The 21150-nt window shown below is 40.6% G+C and overlaps 1 protein-coding gene across 1 annotated transcript; it reads right to left on the reverse strand.

Annotated features, from left to right (window-relative positions):
- Window positions 1–18582: 18582 nt before the first annotated feature.
- On the reverse strand, window positions 18583–19438 carry LOC139195711 (uncharacterized). The gene is made up of 2 exons (XM_070821022.1): window positions 18818–19438; window positions 18583–18636 (listed from the first exon to the last, which is right to left on the reverse strand). Exons 1-2 carry the CDS (start codon window positions 19436–19438, stop codon window positions 18583–18585), a joined length of 675 nt encoding a protein of 224 aa, XP_070677123.1.
- Window positions 19439–21150: the final 1712 nt, after the last annotated feature.

Here is a 21150-nt window from a genome sequence, read left to right on the forward strand (position 1 = left end):
TGACGGCTGCTAGGGTTTGTAAGCTTTATAAATTTTATAAAACATTAAAGATTAGAATACCTATAAATATTATGTTGGTACAATCATAGCAATACAAACCCTACAGTCAAGTTGGCTTGAATGAGCTGTCCCCAACCTGGACGGAAGGGGTTCGAACCTTCCTTCCAGCAGGTTTTGAGTATTTATCTTTTATTTTCATATTTCGGTTCGGTTCAGTCCGGTCCGGTTTTCATACCTCAAAAACCGAAACCGAACCAACCAATTTCGGTTCGGTTCGGTTCATCAGATTCGGTTCGGTTTTTTTTCGGTCTCGGTTCGGTTCGGTTGTCGGTTTTTTTCGGTTTTCGGTTTTTCCAACCCACCCCTATGTGCACCTACCTTGGATCCAAGGTGAGCGTAAGGTGCGGGAGGTGAACATCACGTGAAGGACTGTGCCCTGGCCACGGGCGGAAGCATTAACACCGGGATGCAGGTTTATGAGCTCTAAATGCATCTCATGTAACATATACAACTCATAGGCAACTTGTACGACAATGTCGGAGTTGCCTAAAACATAATGTGATCATGCCATAACTCAATCATTTCAACTAATATCATAACTCACCTGAACTTACTTGTGTATTCAGCGTTCATCTTCGCACTTCAAAGCATTCATAATAATTTTGTGCAAGTAGTATACACATGGATATGCCATGATGCAAATCTAAAACTTAACCATATCATAGTATTTTTCCAATATATACGCATATATATAATGTGGCGTAAAATGCACAATCTATAACGCCCTACTCTTGAATTATTTATTTTCGGAAATAATTATCGGGGATAAGTCCAACTAAACGCTAGTTTAATTAACTATCATTACTTACATTTACTCATTTCAGTTTCTTGATTCCTTCCACATTGATTTATGACCAACATCCAATCACTATAAACATAAGGTTAAATCTCATATTTTCACCAATTTCCTTCACATTGCTCAATTCCCAAACAAGGTTTTTGTTTCAAATATTGTATGGTTGCATCTAACGTCTCGTTAGACTGTCTACGTACTTTAAACAAGGATCAAGCCATTCATAGTTTACAATAGTACTTCAAAGCATTCAAATTAATCATAAGCAATAATCGATTTGTAAACATTTATGGAATTGTCAATCATATATATATATATATATATATATAATACACGATAGAATGGAAAAGACCCACTCACCTGAGGTCCGTGCCATGACTCCTTAGCACGCATGTTGAGACATCACGAACCATTGTTGCCTATGACCAATTATCAAATCACATCTCAGAGTTTTGACCGATAAAATACATAATTTACATAAAACGCATCCCTACATAATTCAATTCGGAAGATTTGCATCATGGATTTCCAATCCGTTGCTTCCAAAGATTCACATTATACTTCTAGAACAACATCCTAAGGTTTCATTATGATTTAACGGTCGGATCTTTGCCAATTGCCCAAAATCAAGTGGTGGTCAACATTTTATTTTATGAACTTACAAATCTAATTTGGGAAGATCCGTACGTAGGATTCCCGATCCGTAATTTCCTATGGTCCTTAAATATTACATACTATAACATACTAAAGTTTGGTGATGATTCAACGGTCGGATCGTCGATTCATATCTTTACCAAGTAACGTATCCTAATGAGTTTAGGTCCAAACGATCGACCTACGATATACAATTGCCAAAACTGAACTCAAGACATCTAATTTAGCCTAAGGTTAACACATGTAGTCCCTTGGCTATGCGCCGCCCCGACTCGCTGGAAAATCCAACTATTTCAAAAAATTATCAAAATTTACAGGAATGAACATCTCAATGAGTAAAGTAAACTTTATACCTATAGCTAAGTCCAATTTGACCTAGAAGAGCCCCAATTTTGCTAAACCCCGTAGGAAACCCTAGTTTTGCGTGTCCTCAATTCGGCTCCATAGCAACTTCGATGCCCCCAAACTTGTTTGAGCTTTGTTCCTAAGCTTCAGAGGAGTATTTTGGTGGTGATGATTTGATGAAATCATTTAAGAATTTGGTGAATCTCAGCCAAGAATCGTTGCACCCACCGGTGCGATTTTTCCTAAAATTACCACCAAATTCCTTCTAATTTTGGATGGAAAATGAAGAGGGAAGGTTATGGAGTAGGTTGCAGGTAGTGGGAAGGTTTGAATCGCCGGAAAAATGACCGAATTTGGCCGTGGTGCTCGTCGGGTCTAGCGAGTCAAGGGGGAAACCCGGTTTCCCTTTTCATTTTCTTCTCCCTCATTTCCCTCCTTTCCCCCTTCTCTGGTTGGTCACCTCCTCCTCTCTCCTCTCCCCATTCGGCTACCATCTCTCCCTCATCTCTCTTATTGGGTAGTAGCCCTTTCCTTTTTTTTGTCTTCCTTATCCCGTTCCCCCCCTCACTTCTTTTCTTCTTCCTCTTAAAAAAAATAACTAAATGATAAAAAAAAATTTATAAACATTTTAAAAATTAACAAAAATGTAAAATTTGGGACGGGATGTCACACTTAGGGAGCATTTGTTGCAACAGACTATCTCAGACTAAATTAGTTTCAGGGAGTAAGTTAGACTAATTTAGTAAAGTGTTTGGTGCATGGCTAAAAAACAGGAAAATGAACAAACTCAAATATTATATCATTTAATTCATATTTATTAATATTTTATTATTAGTTTATCTTTTTATTTTTTTCTAGAATCATCTCTCTCTATACCTATACCTTTTTTCTTCCGTCCACCTTCTCCCTATTCCTTTCACCTCCTTTTCTCTATTTCACCTTTTTTTTTATAGAATCCTCTTCCTATCTTTTTCTTTGTTTCACCTTTTCTACGGAATCCTCTTTTCCTCCACTCTCTCCCTCACCTCTCCCTCTTTTCCTTGTGTAGAATATTCGTTGGTGCTCTCCACGCAACGCATCCTCTGATTTTTTTTTGGAAATTTGGCTTTTTTGTTTTGAATTTGTGAAGGGATTTGTATGCAAGTGCTTCTGGGGGTTTTGCTTTATTTTTTATTTTTTATTTTACGAGTTGGATTTTGAGATTTAAGCGGTGGGTGAGGGTGGGGGTGGGTTTCAGATCTGGATTGGGCAAGGGAGTACAAGTTGCAGACAATAAGGTGTGCTATGAAATCTCGTCCTCGGTTTTCACCATGTGCGATGACTTTTAGTATTTTGTATTTCATAATTCCAACGCGTTTATATTTGCGGTGTATAATTTTTTTGATAAGTAAAAGGACAAAATGCCCCTAATGGGCTAAACGGAATTCTATGAGTTCATACTTGATCTCTATATGTTTTGCCACATTTCTTTGCATATTTGGATAGTACGTATCGATAAGAACGCGTGGCCACAAGTGGAATGAAATTTGGAGCTATAACAAAGATTTTGCAAACTTGAAAGTTGAGGGCATTTTAGTAATTTTACCATTATTTCGTCACATGTTGTTTGTCTTTAATGGCCTTCTTGTGTGTGCCCGTAGGGCCCACTGCTCAAATATTATGGAACCTCTCTCTTTCTTTTCTCTCGACCTCACTATCCTCTCTTTTTTGTTTTTCCTCTTGTCTCTCTTTTGTTTACTCACCAAGAAGAACACCACGCCACCTCTAAATCTTAACAAGTTAATCACTAAATCATCACCAAAACAAGCGCATTCTCTTTACCAGCTCAAGGACGAGCTTTGGATTGTGAAAAAAGGACGACGAAACGAAGTTTCTAGAGCTTCAAAATAGATCAAGAGTTTACCGTAAATTTCAGATCGTTTCCATCCATCTTTTGGACTTCAAACAGGTATAAATCAATTCCTCTCATTGAGTAGACGAATTTCCATATATAGACCATCAAATTGGCTAAAAAATGAAAAGTTATGAGCTTTAGAAAAAAATTCAAAAATTCGGCGAGCTTACCCATATTCCATTGGGTTTTCGACGGGTTAGGTCAGTTCTAGTTTGGCTTGGCTTGGCCAGGTTAGCGTTCACCGATGACATTTGACTTTTTTGGATTTTGACCCAGGACATCTCTCAACGTATATCAACTATTTGATTCCAAATCGACGCTCCGTTTGACATGCCCCAACCCCGATATCCTTATATACCAGGGTAGGCACGTGCTGGCTGACGCCCGAGGGTGATGAAGCCATTTAAAACACGCATATAACTAAAACATATGCAATTAGAACGATTATACTAAAACAAAACGTATTCAGAGCATACAACTAGCTAAGAATCATATGAAGGAATTGCTAGGAAAAGATACAAATAAAGGAATGATACATATGTTGAGAAGGCTCGAGGATACCTATGCTGTAAAGCCCTGACGCTAGGATCATGTGCATCAATCCTAACTCCTAAGGGGGCGTAAAAATAGAAAAGGTCAGTGGACCAAAGTTTATAATAATAATACTAGTAATAGGAAAACCATTTTCTTTGTGAACATACTAACCCTCTGTTTTGAAAACATATATAATACTACATATAGGTTTTATAAAAACCCTAGCATGCCACGCAAAATCTTCGTAAAACATGTACGTTTAAAATCATGCTCAATAATGCTGAAAACGTCGCCTGAAGGCAAATCAGTAAATTTCATCAGTGAAGTACTTAACTAGGGGTATCATAGTCGCCCGAAGGCAGTACCTGTCCATCACCTGAAGGTGAAGCAGCATAACCTGTCCATCACTCGTAGGTGATGCTGAATAACTTGTCCATCACCCGTAGGTGAAGCTGAATCAAATAGCATAACATCCACACCGACACTAGTTGTGGCTAGTGAAGCTGTCTGACACCACTTTCAGCGATGAAGCTGGGGGTATGTATTATATCATATCTCACTCATCCATCACTTGTGTCCTATGGTGACATGTCCCGACCCCGATATTTTCTGAATACCCGGATAGGCATGTGTTGGCCGACACCTGAGGGTGACGAAAGCCATTTATTGATTACAAGAGTAATGATTAGGAGGAACATTAACATGAATAATCATTAGAATCTAAGAGTAATAAACAAAGTTTAAGGAAGTGTCTAGAGTGCACATAACACAATCTAAAACAAGATCACAAAAGGAAAGATCATTACAGGATATCACACAAGTGAGTGATAGATTGCTACTGGTAGAGGAATGCCTCGTACGTCGTGTCGTAGTCCTCATTTCTAAGACCCGAGACCTGAAAGGGGGCGCAAAACAAAGGTGAGTGGACCAAGTTCATATATACAATAATAATAAAATAGTTATCAAGATACTAACCTCCACATTTTATATAAAGAAAACTACTAGCATAATAAGTGATAAGTTTAATGAAAAACCTAGCATGCCAAAAGTATCTCAAGAGACATATCGTGGAACACAAAATATCAAACGTCTCATAAATCGTCTCGTAGCGTAATGTTCTACTAGTAAGATCACTGAATAAATATATATCTCCCGGCCATATGCCAGCATCGTGGTCTCTGCGCTTATAGCCAGAGATTACCAACTCCCGGCCCAATGCCTGCTCCGTGTCCCTCAGCCCCTAGCTAAGGATTATTTCTCCTGGCTTATCTGCCAACACCAGATCCTCGCCCCAGGCGGCATAGTGTCCACTAGGTACGTATAAATAATAACGCCTCTAAAAATAATCACTTCATAGTATAAAGTCATCCATCATCTATACTATAAAGAGGGGTTTCTAAAACATGTTCTAGCATCCTATCATCATCCATCAAATAGTCTACCAGTTCATGGTTTTTATAAAAATACGATATATCAAACTATAGCTCAATATAGGCTAACAATTAATTCCTCACCAAAAAAGAGCCGATAAACAACATATTTCATAAACATGCTTAACATAAAAATCAGTTCATAAACTCGTAAGGCATGCATTTCATTTATGCAATTAAATTAGAAAATTATGCAAATTTTAGAAAGGGTCCACTCACAGATACTCCGTAGTAGCAGAATTGTGCTGAAAAGGATTAAGGAAATCCCCACTAGCAACTTCACCTAAGCACAAAAATGTACAATTTATTAAACTACCCAACTATAGAATTTCAAGAATTGGAAATGGGTCTTGGGTTTGGATCCAGATTAGGGTTTAGGTTTAAATAAGGTTAGGATCTATTAGGTTTGGTTTTGGATAGGCCTAGGAATAAAAAGGATGGTTTGGGATTGAGCCCAAACCCACACCACACCCACACATATGCTAGCACACACACACACCTACACGCATAGTACATAAACACACACCTGCACACACATACACACTTACACACGCACACACGCACACACGCACACACGCAATACACTCACACACCCGGCACTGCACACACATGGACATACACGCACAACACACACCCACACACTCACACGGACACACACTCACATAGCTCAACACACCCACACACAAACACTAAGCCCAAAACAAGGTACGGCCTGCAGGCCAACTAACCAAAAAGGAATAAGGCTGGTCCAAGAATGGGCTAAGGCTCGTGGTGTTTGAGAAGGCCTGATGGCCTGGGTGTTTGGGTGCAGTCGGGGAAGAACACCGGAGCTGTAGTAACTCCGGTCGACGGCGAACTTGCAAACTACTACCAAAACCAATTACTAAAATTAAGAGGTAAGAGAGTGGAGTATTTTTCATACCGTAGCTTTGCTGTGAACGGCCGTGAGAGCACGGAAAGAATCATTGAAAGTCACGGTTCCGTCGGAAAAAATGTGGGTGAATTTCCCTCGTGCCGTTCCCGTCCTCAAACCTTGGAAAAACAACATAACTTTCAACCCACAACGTCCCACAACAACAATGGTAATTTAAAAAGGTAAACAAACTTACGTAGCCGGAAAGAATGGAGAGATTCGTCGGAGGTCCTTTCTTTGAGTTCCTCGGCCTCGCTGCGACGGAGAGAGAGAGAGAGAGAGAGAGAGAGAGAGAGAGAGCGAGGGAGATATGGTGCAAGGGAGATGATGATGAAGATGGTCTACACTAGAGCTGCATGCAGGATGCTTGGCAGGTCACGGTGCAAGGAGTAAAGGGAGAGAGAAGAGTTCCCGTGACAGAGAGATCTGAGAGGGATGACTCGGGTAGAGGAGAAAGAGAAGAGAGTTAAGAACCTGCCACGTGGTAGGTTAGGAACAATAGGGAATCTAGATCAAGGGTTAGGATTAAAAGAGATAAAGGATTAAATTGATAGATTTAAAAATGTTCTAGAGGAAAAATAGAAATAAAATGGAAATATAGGGGTGGTTGTAACAATCTACCTCCTTTACAGAAATTTCGTCCCCGAAATTGCGAAGTTACACGAAAAGAAAGGGATATTGATTCCACATTGATTCCTCTGTTTCCCAAGTAGCTTCTTCGACTGCATGGTTTCTCCACAGTACCTTTACCAAAGGAATAACTTTGCTCCGCAACACTTTATCCTGTCTGTCAAGGATAGCCACTGGTTCTTCTACATAGCTAGAATCCAGATTTACTTCCAATGGCTCTATCTGGATGATATGAGAAGGATCTGGTACATATTTCTGAAGCATGGAAACATGGAAAACGTTATGGATCAGTGACAACTCCAGTAAGCAACTGCACCAACTTATAAGCAACTGCACCAATTCTCTCAATAATCTGATAGGGACCGACTTATTGAGGACTCAGCTTTCCTCGCTTACCAAAATGAACAACACCCTTCCAGGGAGACAACTTCAAGAACACAAAGTCGCCCATTGTAAACTCACGATCCTTGAAGTGCTTGTCTACAATGTTTTTCTATCGGTCTTGTGCTGCTTTCAAATTTGCCTTAATTAGTTGGATATTAGCATTGGTGGTATCCATAATCTCTGGTCCTACCAATGACCTTTCTCCTGCCTCTGTCCAACATAATGGCGTCTTACACGCCTTCTCGTAAAGTGCTTCAAAATGCGCCATACCAATACTCGAGTGATAACTATTATTGTAAGCAAACTCCATCAACGACAAATAGTTATCCCAGCTGCCTTTCCACTGTAACACCGACACTCTCAACATGTCCTCTAAAGTCTGAATCGTCTGCTCGGACTGACCATCAGTTTGTGGATGATAAGTAGTGCTGAAGAGTAACTGAGTACCCATAGTAGCATTAAAGGCTTTCCAAAACCTGGAAGTAAATATGGGATCTCTGTCTGACACAATGGTGACGGGTACACCATGAAGACGAACAATATTATCGACGAATAATTTCGCCAATTTCTCCAACGAGTAGGTCTGTTGAACTGGTAAGAAATGAGCGGTCTTGGTAAGCCGATCGACAATTACCCAAATACCATCGTACATTGACGGTGTTCTAGACAGTCCGTACACAAAGTCCATAGTGATATCCTCCCACTTCCAAATTGGTATCGGAAGATTCTGCATTAGTCCCCCAAGTCTTTGTCTGTCTGCTTTAACCTGTTGGCAGATTAAACATCTACTTATATACTCTGCTACATCCCGTTTCATCCCTTCCCAGAAATAGAAATGATAAATGGTGCGATACAATTTAGTACTTCCTGGATGCATAGCATAAACTGAAGTATGAGCCTCATCAAGAATTTCCTTTTTAACCGCTTCATTATCTTTAGGCACAAACAAACGGTTCCCTTTCAATAACGCTCCATCCTTACGAATGATGAATTTCTCATTATCCCCCTTCAACACTTGTTCCTTTAATTCAGCGCATTCCGGATCAAGTTCCTGAGCTTCTATGACCATGTCTACAAAGATAGGTCTAACCTGAAAATGTGCTAGCCAAGCTCCCTGCTCACTTAGTTCCAAATTAACACAAATTCTCCGAAGAGAAAATAGTAATGAAACATGTACAACTTGAAGTGATGCAAGCTGCTCGTGATGTTTCCGACTAAGAGTATCAGCCACGGCATTAGCATGCCCAGGATGGTACTCGATCGAATAATCATAATCACTGATAAGCTCCATCCACCTTCTCTATCTCAAATTCAGCTCATTCTTGGTGAACACATACTTAAAACTCTTATGATCCGTGAAAAATACGACATTTCTCTCTGTTTGTACCATATTTAACCAATCCTAAAACTACTGAGCATCGGTCAACGTTATACCGTCAAGGACACAGAAGAGTTTTCCTCCAACCAGGAGGCCAATCACAGTGCAACACATGTCGACATCATAGCCAATCATAGCGCGACACGTGTCAACATCAGAAGCTAATCATAACACGACACGTGTCAATGTCAAAACAAAGCTAGAAATTATCTTCTATAAAAGGAGATCATTCTTCCACAATATTTTCGAATGTCATTTGTACTAAATCATTCACTAATACTCACTAAAGGAGAGCTTGAACCTATGTACTTGTGTAAACCTTTCACAATTAATGAGAAATCCTTTACTCTGTGGACGTAACCAATCTGGGTGAACCACATACATCTTGTGTTTGCTACCCTGTTTCTATCCATTTACATACTTATCCACACTAGTGACCGGAGCAATCTAGCAAAGGTCACAAGCTTGACATTTTATGTTGTACCAAAAGCCTCACTGATTTTGTGCATCAACATTTGGCGCCGTCTGTGGGAAACGCACATATTCTTACTCTCTTCAGCTTTGTCAAGCTGGTTTCCACCATTCGTACACTCTCTTTTGACCAAGTATCTCTCTCCAACATGGGGAGTGAAGGAAGCCACATCACGCAGAACGACACACCTTCGCACCTAGTGCGAAGCAACGAAAGAATGAATGAAAAAAGCTCGTTATTTAAGCTAAAGTCGAGGAGCTGGAGGCTCAGAACAACAAGATAGCAATAAAGAATGAGATCCTTCAGGAACAATATGAGAAGCTTTTCGAGACGCTCCACAAAACTAAGCGTACTCAAACACGCAAGCTTGTTGCCTTTGTGGACATCAACCATCATCTGGGTGCCCCCCAACACGGAGAGTCACCTTCCTTCGACATGGGTATCCCTGATAAGGAACGAGCTAATCATCAAAACATTGATCAACATGAGACTTCTCTCAACTTAGCTGCTTCGACCCGAAGCAGGAGAAGTGGAGGAAGACACCTCCTTGCAGAAGGGTTAGAAAGATTGAAAGCCGTTTATCGTGACTGCCGAGACTTCCTAAAGCAACGTCGAGAGAATCCCCTCCACATAAGCTCGAAGATCAATAACCCAAGGGTTTTTAAAAGACTCGGTCCCCTCCCACAACCGAAGCCAGCTGCCAATCTAGGGAAGGAACGATAGGTCCTAGAGGAACATGAAGGTACAAGGGACTCGGAGGTATTCCGACAGACTCGCCCTAGAAGTCAGTATGACAAGTCCAAGGAAAAACCATACGCTCTTGCTCAAACTTTCCTACTTCCAAGAGGTGATGGAGACTTACGGAAGAAAATTCCAATGGTACATGACTCCACTCAAGACCCCATTGTCCTACAGCTCCTTAAGGAAGTAAACAAGTTGAAGGCCAAACGTCAAGCCGAGATACCTAACTGGAACCAACCCAGGCCTGGCCCTCTCACAAGCAGGATCCTCGACACCCCCTTTAAGAGAAGACAAAACAAAAGCTTGGTTTATAACTCTATACTAGAAGGGAGGACCCAATTGAACACCTTAACCTTTTTGAGTCCACTATGGCAGAGCTCTAAACTGGTATTGTCGTCTTCCACTCGAGACAATAGACTCATTTGAGGAACTAAGGAAACTGTTTGTCTCTTAACACATCTTCCAAACTGATTGCTTACATTCTTCAAATGACTTGTACACTATTCGCCAGAAGCCGGTCAAGTCACTACGAGAGTATGCCGGTCGCTTCAGCCATGAGTATTCTCGCTGCATTGAGGCAGATGACAAGACCGCCCTCAAAGCCTTCACGGCAGGCCTACATGATTGTTTCTTCAAGTACATGATCAATGCCAACACTTGAAAGACTTACTCTGAGGTGATGGCACATGCTTACAACCACGCCTCCGCCGAAGCAAGGATATACCAAGAGAACCCCCATATGGTTAACCCCTATCAACAAGTGGGGAGTAGATGTCAAGTTCTACCAAGTGAGGAAATCTGGCCATTCAAACACCCATTGCATCATCTCTTGCCTCATTTAGCTACTCGCCAAGTCACCAAACACATTTGTCTCTTGGTAAGATGAAGGATTTTTACTCTCAGCAAGCCCATTACAACAAGAGGGATAAAAGTTCGTATTAAGATAACCAGGGGTCAACGTACCGTCGACTATTATGACTATGGGTGGGACAAGCCTCACTTTTTCAAAGTGGAGGACTAGGTACTGAAGGAAATGCTTTTATAAGAAGGCATACACATTACAAATGTTTTGACGTTCAACCGTTTGAGATCTTTTGTCACATAAGCCATTCGGTAAATATTTAAAGAAAAGGGAATTCAGACAACTTCTTCTGAGTCATTTGCATTCCTAGCACTGGAACACTTGGTCTACGCTGACCTACTTCTATACTCCAACTCAGAGTTTCAACATACGTACTTTGACACAAAGTATGTGATATTAAGTGTTACAACCAACATTGTTCACATATCGAAAACATGGATCCCAAAACATTCATAAGCATCACTCATGTCAATCAACATAAACATCATACATTCCAACATATTCATACATAAACATCATACATTCCAACACATTCATACATAAACATCATACATTCCAACACATCCATACATAAACCAACTGTGCTTCGAAAAGGTTCAACATACTTTGTGTCATTCGACACTTGCTACAATATGCCTCGACACCTTGCCCTTATTCTCACCAACTAGGTGATGAAGGAACTTATCTTCATGCCACCAACCAGGTGATGAAATGTACACTCTCTTTCATGCCACCAACCAGGTGATGAAATGTGAAGAAGGAACTCATCTTCATGCCACCAACCAGGTGATGAAATGTACAACCTGTACTTTCCTCCATGCCACCAACCAGGTGATGAAATGTACAACTCGTACTCTAATTTTATTTAGCAACTTGTCATTCTTAACACCAATCAGGTGAAGAATGAACTCATCTTCATGCTACCAACCAAGTGATGAAATGTACAACCCGTACTTTCCTTCGTACCACCAACCAGATGATGAAATGTGAAGAAGGAACTCATCTTCGTGCCACCAACTAGGTGATGAAATGTGATGAAAGGTGATGAAGGAACTCACATTAATACCACCAACCAAGTGATGAAAGCAACTTACCATTCGTTCCATCAACCAGAAGACGAATGGTACAACTTGTACATGTGAACTTCTAGCATTCACAAATAATCAAAAAACCTCAAGCTTTACAACTTAACTAGGGGAGCACTTATGCCTAACAAGAGTTATAGTCACCAACAACGACTTCAGTGCATGGTATACGAAGATCAAGCTCTTCAGCCCTCTTGCATCTGCTTCAGACATTTCTCCTCTGTAACAATGCAAACACTACAACTCGTAGAAAGCTTCACACATTCTTGATCAAGATTGTTCAAAGCAAATTCAATTTATATGGTTCATCTAAACCTTCGACTACTACAAGGTGTGGCTTGCATCACAATCTCTTGCTCAACAGTGAAGAAGCAACATTTGTATATGTTGTCTCTCCCACATTTTCAAATTTCTAGTTTTCCCATAAAAAAAAAAGGAAATTGGGAAATTCAACAAAGCTTCATCAATAGAGGACAACTACAAAATCTCAAAAGCTTCACACACTCTTGATCAAGACAGTGTGAAGCAAAACCAATTTATGGTGCCAACAAGAGCTTCATCAATGGAGGGTAACCACAAATCTCAAAAGCTTCACACATTCTTAATCAAGACAGTGTGAAGCAAAACCAATTTATGGTGCCAACAAGAGCTTCATCAAAGGAGTTCAACCACAATTCTTAAAAGCTTCACACACTCTTGATCAAGATAGTGTGAAGCAAAACCAATTTATGGTGTCAACAAGAGCTTCATCAATGGAGGGCAACCACAATTCTTAAAAGCTTCACACACTCTTGATCAAGATAGTGTGAAGCAAAACCAATTTATGGTGTCAACAAGAGCTTCATCAATGGAGGGCAACCACAATTCTTAAAAGCTTCACACATTCTTGATCAAGACAGTATGAAGCAAAACCAATTTATGGTGCCAATAAAAGCTTCATCAAAGGAGTTCAACCACAATTCTCAAAAGCTTCACACACTCTTGATCAAGACAGTGTGAAGCAAAACCAATTTATGGTGCCAACAAAAGCTTCAACACTAAAGCTTCACCTACAATGCTTCAACTCCAAAGCTTCACCTACAAAGCTTCAACTTCAAAGCTTCACCACAAAAGCTTCAACAAATGGAGTGCAACTACAATTCTTAAAAGCTTCACACACTCTTGATCAAGATAGTGTGAAGCAAAATCAATTCATGGTACCCAACAAAACTTCACCTACAAAAGCTTCACCACAAAAGCTTTAACAAATGAAAAGCAACTACAATTCTTAAAAGCTTCACACACTCTTGATCAAGATAGTGTGAAGCAAAATCAATTCATGGTACCCAACAAAAGCTTTAACTCAAAAGCTTCACCTACAAAGCTTCAACACAAAAGCTTCACCTACAAAGCTTCAACTCCAAAGCTTTACCTACAAAAGCTTCAACACCAAAGCTTCACCTACAAAAGCTTCACCTACAAAGCTTCAACTCCAAAGCTTCACCTACAAAGATTCAACACAAAATCTTCATCTACAAAAGCTTCACCTACAAAGCTTCAACACCAAAGCTTCAACACAAAAGCTTCACCTACAAGGCTTCAACCTAAAAGCTTCACCTACAAAAGCTTCAACACAAAAGCTTCACCTACAAAGCTTCAACCCAAAAGCTTCACCTACACAAGCTTCAACACAAAAGCTTCACCTATAAAAGCTTCACCTACAAAGCTTCAACACAAAAACTTCACCTACAAAAGCTTCACACACTCTTGATCAAGATAGTGTGAAGCAAAATCAATTCATGGTACCCAACAAAGCTTCAACCTCAAAGCTTCAACACCAAAGCTTCACCTACAAAGCTAATATATATATTCGAAAATTCAAAAATTAAAAAAAAAATCGAAAAGTTTAAAAAAAAAAAATGAAAGCCTAGGCCTCCCCTTATTTGGGCCTAACAACTTTCATAACAAATGTACATGAAAGAGGAGTTTTGAGCTACCACTTAGAAAGGAAAATTGTGAAGTTTTGTTACTTTGGAAACTTGGCTTCTAGCAAGACACCTCATTCGTCAACTCCCTCGACCGGAGACTTGGGGGACTCCTACCATATGCTACTACACCTTGGTACTTGGAAGTTTCACGACTACTCAGTGACTTGGATTTTTTAAGTCTCCAACCGAGAAGTTTTCCTTACTCGGGAAATTAAGGGAGCATCACCTCAACCTACATGCTTCACTCACAAAGCTTCAACATACAAGGTTCAACAAAAGAATTTTTTTTAAGAACTTAGTGAATGAGGCCTTGGTGTATTTAACACAAAACGTTGAAATGAAGCAAAATAAACAAACAAGATGGAGTATTCACAAAGGTTGCTCAGAAGAAGTCTCAGCAGTCGGCAGAGCCCCAGAAAGAGGAGGCATCGAAGGGTGATCATTCGGAGCCTCAGTACTGGGCATAACCCCAGAAGGAGGAGGCACCGAAGGTTGATCATTTGGAGCTTTATTACCCGGTACAACCCTAGAAGACGAAGGCAATAAATGCCTTTGGAACAAACTCACAAACCTCTGATGATCAAGTAAAATCTGACCATCAGATTCCTGCAGCTGGTCAAGCTTCATCTTCATGTTTGTAGCATAGTTATATGCTAGCCTGTGCAATTGTTTATTCTCATGCCTAAGCCTTCTGATCTTCTGTTTGAGATTTATCACTTCAGCCGCCAATGACTCAACTTGGCGGGTTCGAGCAAATAGGCGTTGGGCCATATTAGACACAGAACTTGTACATTGGACACTAAGAGCCAAAAAATCTTTAACAGCCAACTCATCAGACCGTTTGGAAAGTAGTCTGTTATCTTTAGGAATGAGAAGGTTCCTAGCCACCACCGCAACAATTATATCATTCTTCAGCACAGAGTCCCCAACGGCAAGATGACTAGTAGTGGATAAGAAGGATGAGGGCCATATGTTGTCTTGAAGAGGCATGGCTGCCTCTTCACCAAAGTTCAAGTCAAAACGACGGTCGGATGGGCCAGACATTTTCAGAAATGATGAAGGAGAAATGAGGTCCAATAAATCTCTAAAGTATAAAAATAAAGGGAAAATTCCTACAAGAAATAACTCTTTGAACGTACTTCTTGCACATAATAGCTGCCCCTATAAAAGAAAGGGCAACATGGTCGTTGGTTCAAAAATTGAAGAGGCACCACTCTCCGGACTTTGAGAAACGGATTTTCCTGAGTAAAATCTGTTGACAATCTCCACACGCAACATCAACTCCTTAAGTACCACAGATAACTTTGCCAAAGATCTCTGACAAAGTTTAGACACATAAATTTTGAAGGTCCAGATACCATATTATTACCCACAAAGGTAAAAGAACAGCACCACTGCTTGATAACTGGAAAATCCTTATGTGTGTTAACATCCATGCTCCGTGGCAAGGCAGACTGGCAAAAATGTCCACCCTTTACTCATATTCGAGAAAACACTCCCAACAAGATTGCTTGCTAAAAAATCGAAGAGGCACCGTTATTCGAATCTTGAGAGCTAGACTCCCAACAAGATTACTTTCTCAAAAATCGAAGAGGCACCACTCTCCGAATCTCGAGAGCCAGACTCCCACTAGGATTGCTTTCTCAAAAATCGAAGAGGCACCGCTCTCCAAATCTCGAAAGCCAGACTCCCAATAGGATTGTTTTCTCACAAATTGAAGAAGCACCGTTCTCTGAATCTCGAGAGCCAGATCCTCGACATGATTGCTTGTTTGAAAACTGAAGAGGCACTGCTTTCCGAACTTTGAGAGCTAGATTTCCTTGGATAAAGCTTGTCTGCAATTTTCACACACAACATCAGCTTTCTAGATACCACAGACCATTTTTTCAAAGTGCTCTGACAAAGTTAAAACATGTGAATCTTGCAGCTCCCACTACATTGCTATGACCGAGAAGGGTAAAGGAACATCATTACTATTCACTGTTAGGACAATTCCTATATATGTCGACCTTTATCCTTCACAGCCAGGCAAACCTGCAAATAAAAAAAATGCTCAACTTTTCTTTACATCCGAGAGGGCACTTTTAGCAGAGTTTTTCGAAATACTCAGCTTCTTCCCCCCCCCCCCCGATAATACCTCTGCAAACCAGCTGCACCAGAGCAAGAGTATCTCATATCATCAGGATTAAAAGCAAGAGTATCCCATATCATGCTTTTTCCCTGTCTTTTCCTTTGCCCTTGTTCTTACCTGTAAGACAAGGAGAAAGAGAGCAATCAGTCAGCGCCTGGAATCAAGCTTCCAGTCAGGAACTGACTGCCTGGAACTCCTTACCTGATTACTTACCTGGCATTGCTCCCGAGTACTCATCTTCAACATCTTATGCTTCCAGAAAAGATACCACATCTGCCTAAGGAATAGATAGGGCAAGTGAGAAGGATACAAGGAAGCATGTGGAGACAAGCGCAACATAACACGTGCTAGTTCATCTATTACTTTGTCAACAACAAAAGTATCCCATATCATCAAGGTCGAACGCACTCTTAATTTGATGGACTTGTTTTGACCTTCACATTCTTAAGTCGGCCTTATACTCTGGAGGAAACCAGAAAACCTTCCAGCCCAGTTTAAGAATAAGTCTGTGGAAAGTTACTTCTTCAAAAGCAAAAGTATCTCATATCATCACTTTTCCTTTTTCTTTTCTTTATCAATCCTGCTGCCTGCAAGATATGGAGAATAAGAACAATCAGCCAGAACTCGAAATCAAACTTCTCACCTCTTTCGGCATATCTCCTAGCTCGGGGACTTGGGAGACTCTTACTACATGGTTTGTATCGCGCTTGACCAAGCCTAAAACTACAAGTAAGCTTCAAGTGAAATTGATACATTACCTTGTGCATCATCACCGGTTAAAGATACCACCCCTGGATGGAGGAAAAGTACTTCCAGAGAAGATGTCACATCTACTTATGAGACAGATAAGGCAAGTGAAAACGAACCACACTTCGGTACTTAGAAGTTTTGTGATTACTCAGCGGCTTGGATCTTGCAAGTCCCCCACCGAGGAGTTTCCCTCACTTGGGAACTTAAGGGAGCACTATTTGTACCATACTTGACCAATCCCAAAACTACTAAACACCGGTCAACGTTATACCGTCAAGGACCTAGAAGAGTTTCCCTCCAACCAGGAGGCCAATCACAGTGCAACATGTGTCGACATCAGAAGCCAATCATAGCGCGACATGTGTCAACATCAGAAGCCAATCATAACGCGACATGTGTCAATGTCAGAACAAAGCTAGAAACTATCTTCTATAAAAGGTGATCATTCTCTCATAATATTTCTGAATGTCATTTGTACTAAATCACTAGTACTCACTAAAAGAGAGCTTGAACCTGTAAACCCTTCACAATTAATGAGAACTCCTATACTCCGTGGACGTAGCCAATTTAGGTGAACCACGTACATCTTGTGTTTACTACCCTGTATCTATCCATTTACATACTTATCCACACTGGTGACCAGACCAATCTAGCGAAGCTCACAAACTTGGCATTTTATATTGTACCAAAGTCCTCACTGATTTTGTGCATCAACACTTTCCATATAAGTAGTGCCTCCAAATCTTCTAAGTGAAAATCACTACTCCTAACTCCAAATCATGAGTTGGATAATTTCTTTCATGGGTTTTGAGTTGTCTGGAAGCGTAGGCGATAACTTTTCCATGCTGTATCAATACACACCCAAAACTTGATAGAGAAGCATCAGTATACACCTCAAATTCACCACTGTCATTTGGAAGAGCGAGAACATGGGCTTGAGTGAGGCGTCGCTTAAGCTCTTGAAAACTTTGTTCACAATTTTCATCTCACACAAACTGGACACCTTTACGAGTCAATTTAGTAAGAGGCAGAGCAATTGCAGAAAAATTCTGAATAAATCTTTGATAACACCCTGCCAAACCCAAGAAACTTCTCACTTCGGTGACACTTTTCGGTTGTTCCTAGTTAGACATTGTTGACACCTTTTGGGGATCCACACTAATTTCTTCAGCAGAAATATGTGCCCAAGAAAACCAACATGAATTAACCAAAACTAGCACTTACTGAACTTGGCATAAAGATGGTTGTCCCTCAGTCGTTCTAGCACTAGTCTCAAATGTTTCTTATGCTCATTAACACTTCTAGAATAAATTAAAATGTCATCAATGAACACAATTACAAACCGATCTAGATACAGTCTAAAGACTATGTTCATCAAATCCATGGATGTTGCAGGTGCATTTGTCAATTCGAAAGGCATGACATGAAATTCATAATGCCCATACCTCGTACGGAAAGCAGTTTTCGGGACATCATCCTCGCGAATACTCAATTGATGGTAACCCGATTAAAGATCAATTTTGGAAAATACTTGAGCACCTTTCAATTGATGAAACAAATCATTGATCCGAGGCAGAGGGTAACGATTCTTTACCATCACCTGATTCAGTTGCCTATAATCAATATAGAGTCTCATTGATCCATCATTCTTTCTAACAAAAAGAACAGGAGCTCCCCACAGGGATTTACTCGGCTGGACGTAACCTTTGTCTACCAATTCCTGGAGTTGGATATTTAATTATCTCAACTCCACTGGTGCCATTCAATAAGGTGCCAAGGAAATAGGATTTGGACCTGGGAGTAAATCGATAGAAACTCAATTTCCCTCGCAAGTGGCAACCCCGGTAAATCATCAGGAAACACATTGATGAAGTTCCTTACAACTGGCACCTCTTCTGGACGTAAAGAAGATTCATCCTTCACAACTACGTGGGCTAAAAACCCCACACAATCCTTATTCAACAACCTAGTTGCTTGAATGGCAGAAATAATACTATTGGGGAGGACACGTCGCTCACCCATAAATGTAACTACTGGAAGTCCTGGCCGATTGAACGTTATGACTTTCTCCCAACATGCGACATTTGCTCGGTGCTTAGATAGCCAATCCATTCCCAGAATAACATCAAACTCCGCCAGTTTGAAAGGAATTAAATTAATCTCTAAGTTTTCCCCTTCAACAATAACTAGACAATTTTGATATTGCCATTGAGCACAAAACAATTCACCACTTGGCATTTGAATCAGCATATCAAAACCTAGTGGCTGAGGTTGAGAAGGTATAACCCAAGCAAAAGATGAAGAAACAAAAGACTGTGTAACACCCGGATCAATTAAAACTTTAGCCCAAGTATTCCAGAAAGGTAACGTACCTGTGATAACTCGAAGATCCTGATCAGCCTTCTGCTGAGTCATGGCGTTCATATGTCCATGAACCTAATACCCTGCATTATTGTTCCGACCTCCACGACCTTTAGAACCACGTCCTACTCTGTTCCCTTAATTACTGTTACCAGAAGATGTTCCAGCCTGCTGCTGGGTCGAAAACTGAGCACTCCGGCTGTCATTTCCTCTAAAACTCTGGCTACCTCTGCCACCAAACTGCAGACCTCTATTACCCCCGTAGTTCTGATTAGTATTGCTACCATAACTCCAACTACTACTCCCACCGCCATCATAGCTTTGTCGGGTGCCAAAATTCTGAACTGGCTGATATCCACTGTAGCTTGACCAGAGGTAAAATCACCAGGTGGTGTTGAAGGACAATCACGAACAAAATGCTCGGTGCCACCGCACATGTGACAAACTACAATAGTTATCCCACAACTATCTCGATGACGTAACCCACATTGATTACAGACCGGATAACTCAGAGTGAAATGACCGAAAGATCATCTCGCCAACTCGTTGCTTGAGCTTTCACTGGACGACCCTGAACCCTGACCTGGTCGTTTAAAGGAAAAAGAATGTCTGGGTTTTACAGAGCTGAAGGGGCCCACTGATTCTCTGGTACTCCGCGACTGGAAATTCTGACTCCTCTGATTCTGATTTCGATGTCTATTTGTCTCGGGGGCTGGATCCAAGTCTAAGGTTGATTATGTATCTCCGTATCCCACTTAAACTGTTCTATACTCAGACTTATCTCGATTACTTCTTCATAAGTTCTAGGTCTCTGAGCAGCTACCAGTGTACAGTACTCTTGGTTTAGTGCAATTATCCCCTGGTCCATCTGTGCTTGTGGATTATCATAAGTCTCATCATGATGCCTAGCCAAACGCCTGAAGGTACTGTCAAATTTTGTGATGCTGAGGTCACCCTGTCGGAACTCTAAATACTCATGCCTCTTCCTCAATCTGTAACTGGGGCTTAGAAAGTAAGTAATAAAATGTTTCCTGAAGGCAGCCCATGTCATCCAAGAACCAGGTGGACAAGATTCCTTCGTTGATTTCCACCAACTCCTAGCATCACTCTAAATAAAGAAACCTGCAGTGTTTGTCCATTTATTTAACGGACACTTCATAGCCTCTAAAGTATCCTCCATTTTCTCTAACCACTGCTCAACCTCCTCACAATTCCCCACAGATTTCAACTCAGTAACTCCATTACTTCTAGCAATTTCTAAATACGTTCGATTCGGCCTATGACCTGGAAGAGCATTCATTAGTGCAGTGATAAACTGCTGGATTCGCCCTTTTATAAAAGAATAAGGTCGTTAAGGCACATTCCCACTAGGATTAACCATGATTCTGACAAAGACAACAAGCTTTAGAAAGACTGAAATTTACAAAATTGGTGGAAAAAACCCTAACCATGCTCTGATACCAATCTAACACGTCCCAACCCCGATATTCTCTGAGTACCTGGATAGGCACGTGCTGGCTGACACCTGAGGGTGACAAAAGCCATTTATTGATTACAATAGTAATGATTAAGAGGAACATAAGCATGAATAATCATTAGAATTTAAGAGTAATAAACAAAGTTTAAGGAAGTGTCTAGAGTGCACATAACACAATCTAAAACAAGATCACAAAAGGAAAGATCATTATAGGATATCACACAAGTGAGTGATAAATTGCTACTGGTAGGGGAATGCCTCGTACGTCGTATCGTAGTCCTCGTTTCTA

This window comes from Malus domestica, chromosome 05, assembly GCF_042453785.1.
Source record: "Malus domestica chromosome 05, GDT2T_hap1".
In the NCBI taxonomy this organism is placed as follows: domain Eukaryota; kingdom Viridiplantae; phylum Streptophyta; class Magnoliopsida; order Rosales; family Rosaceae; genus Malus; species Malus domestica.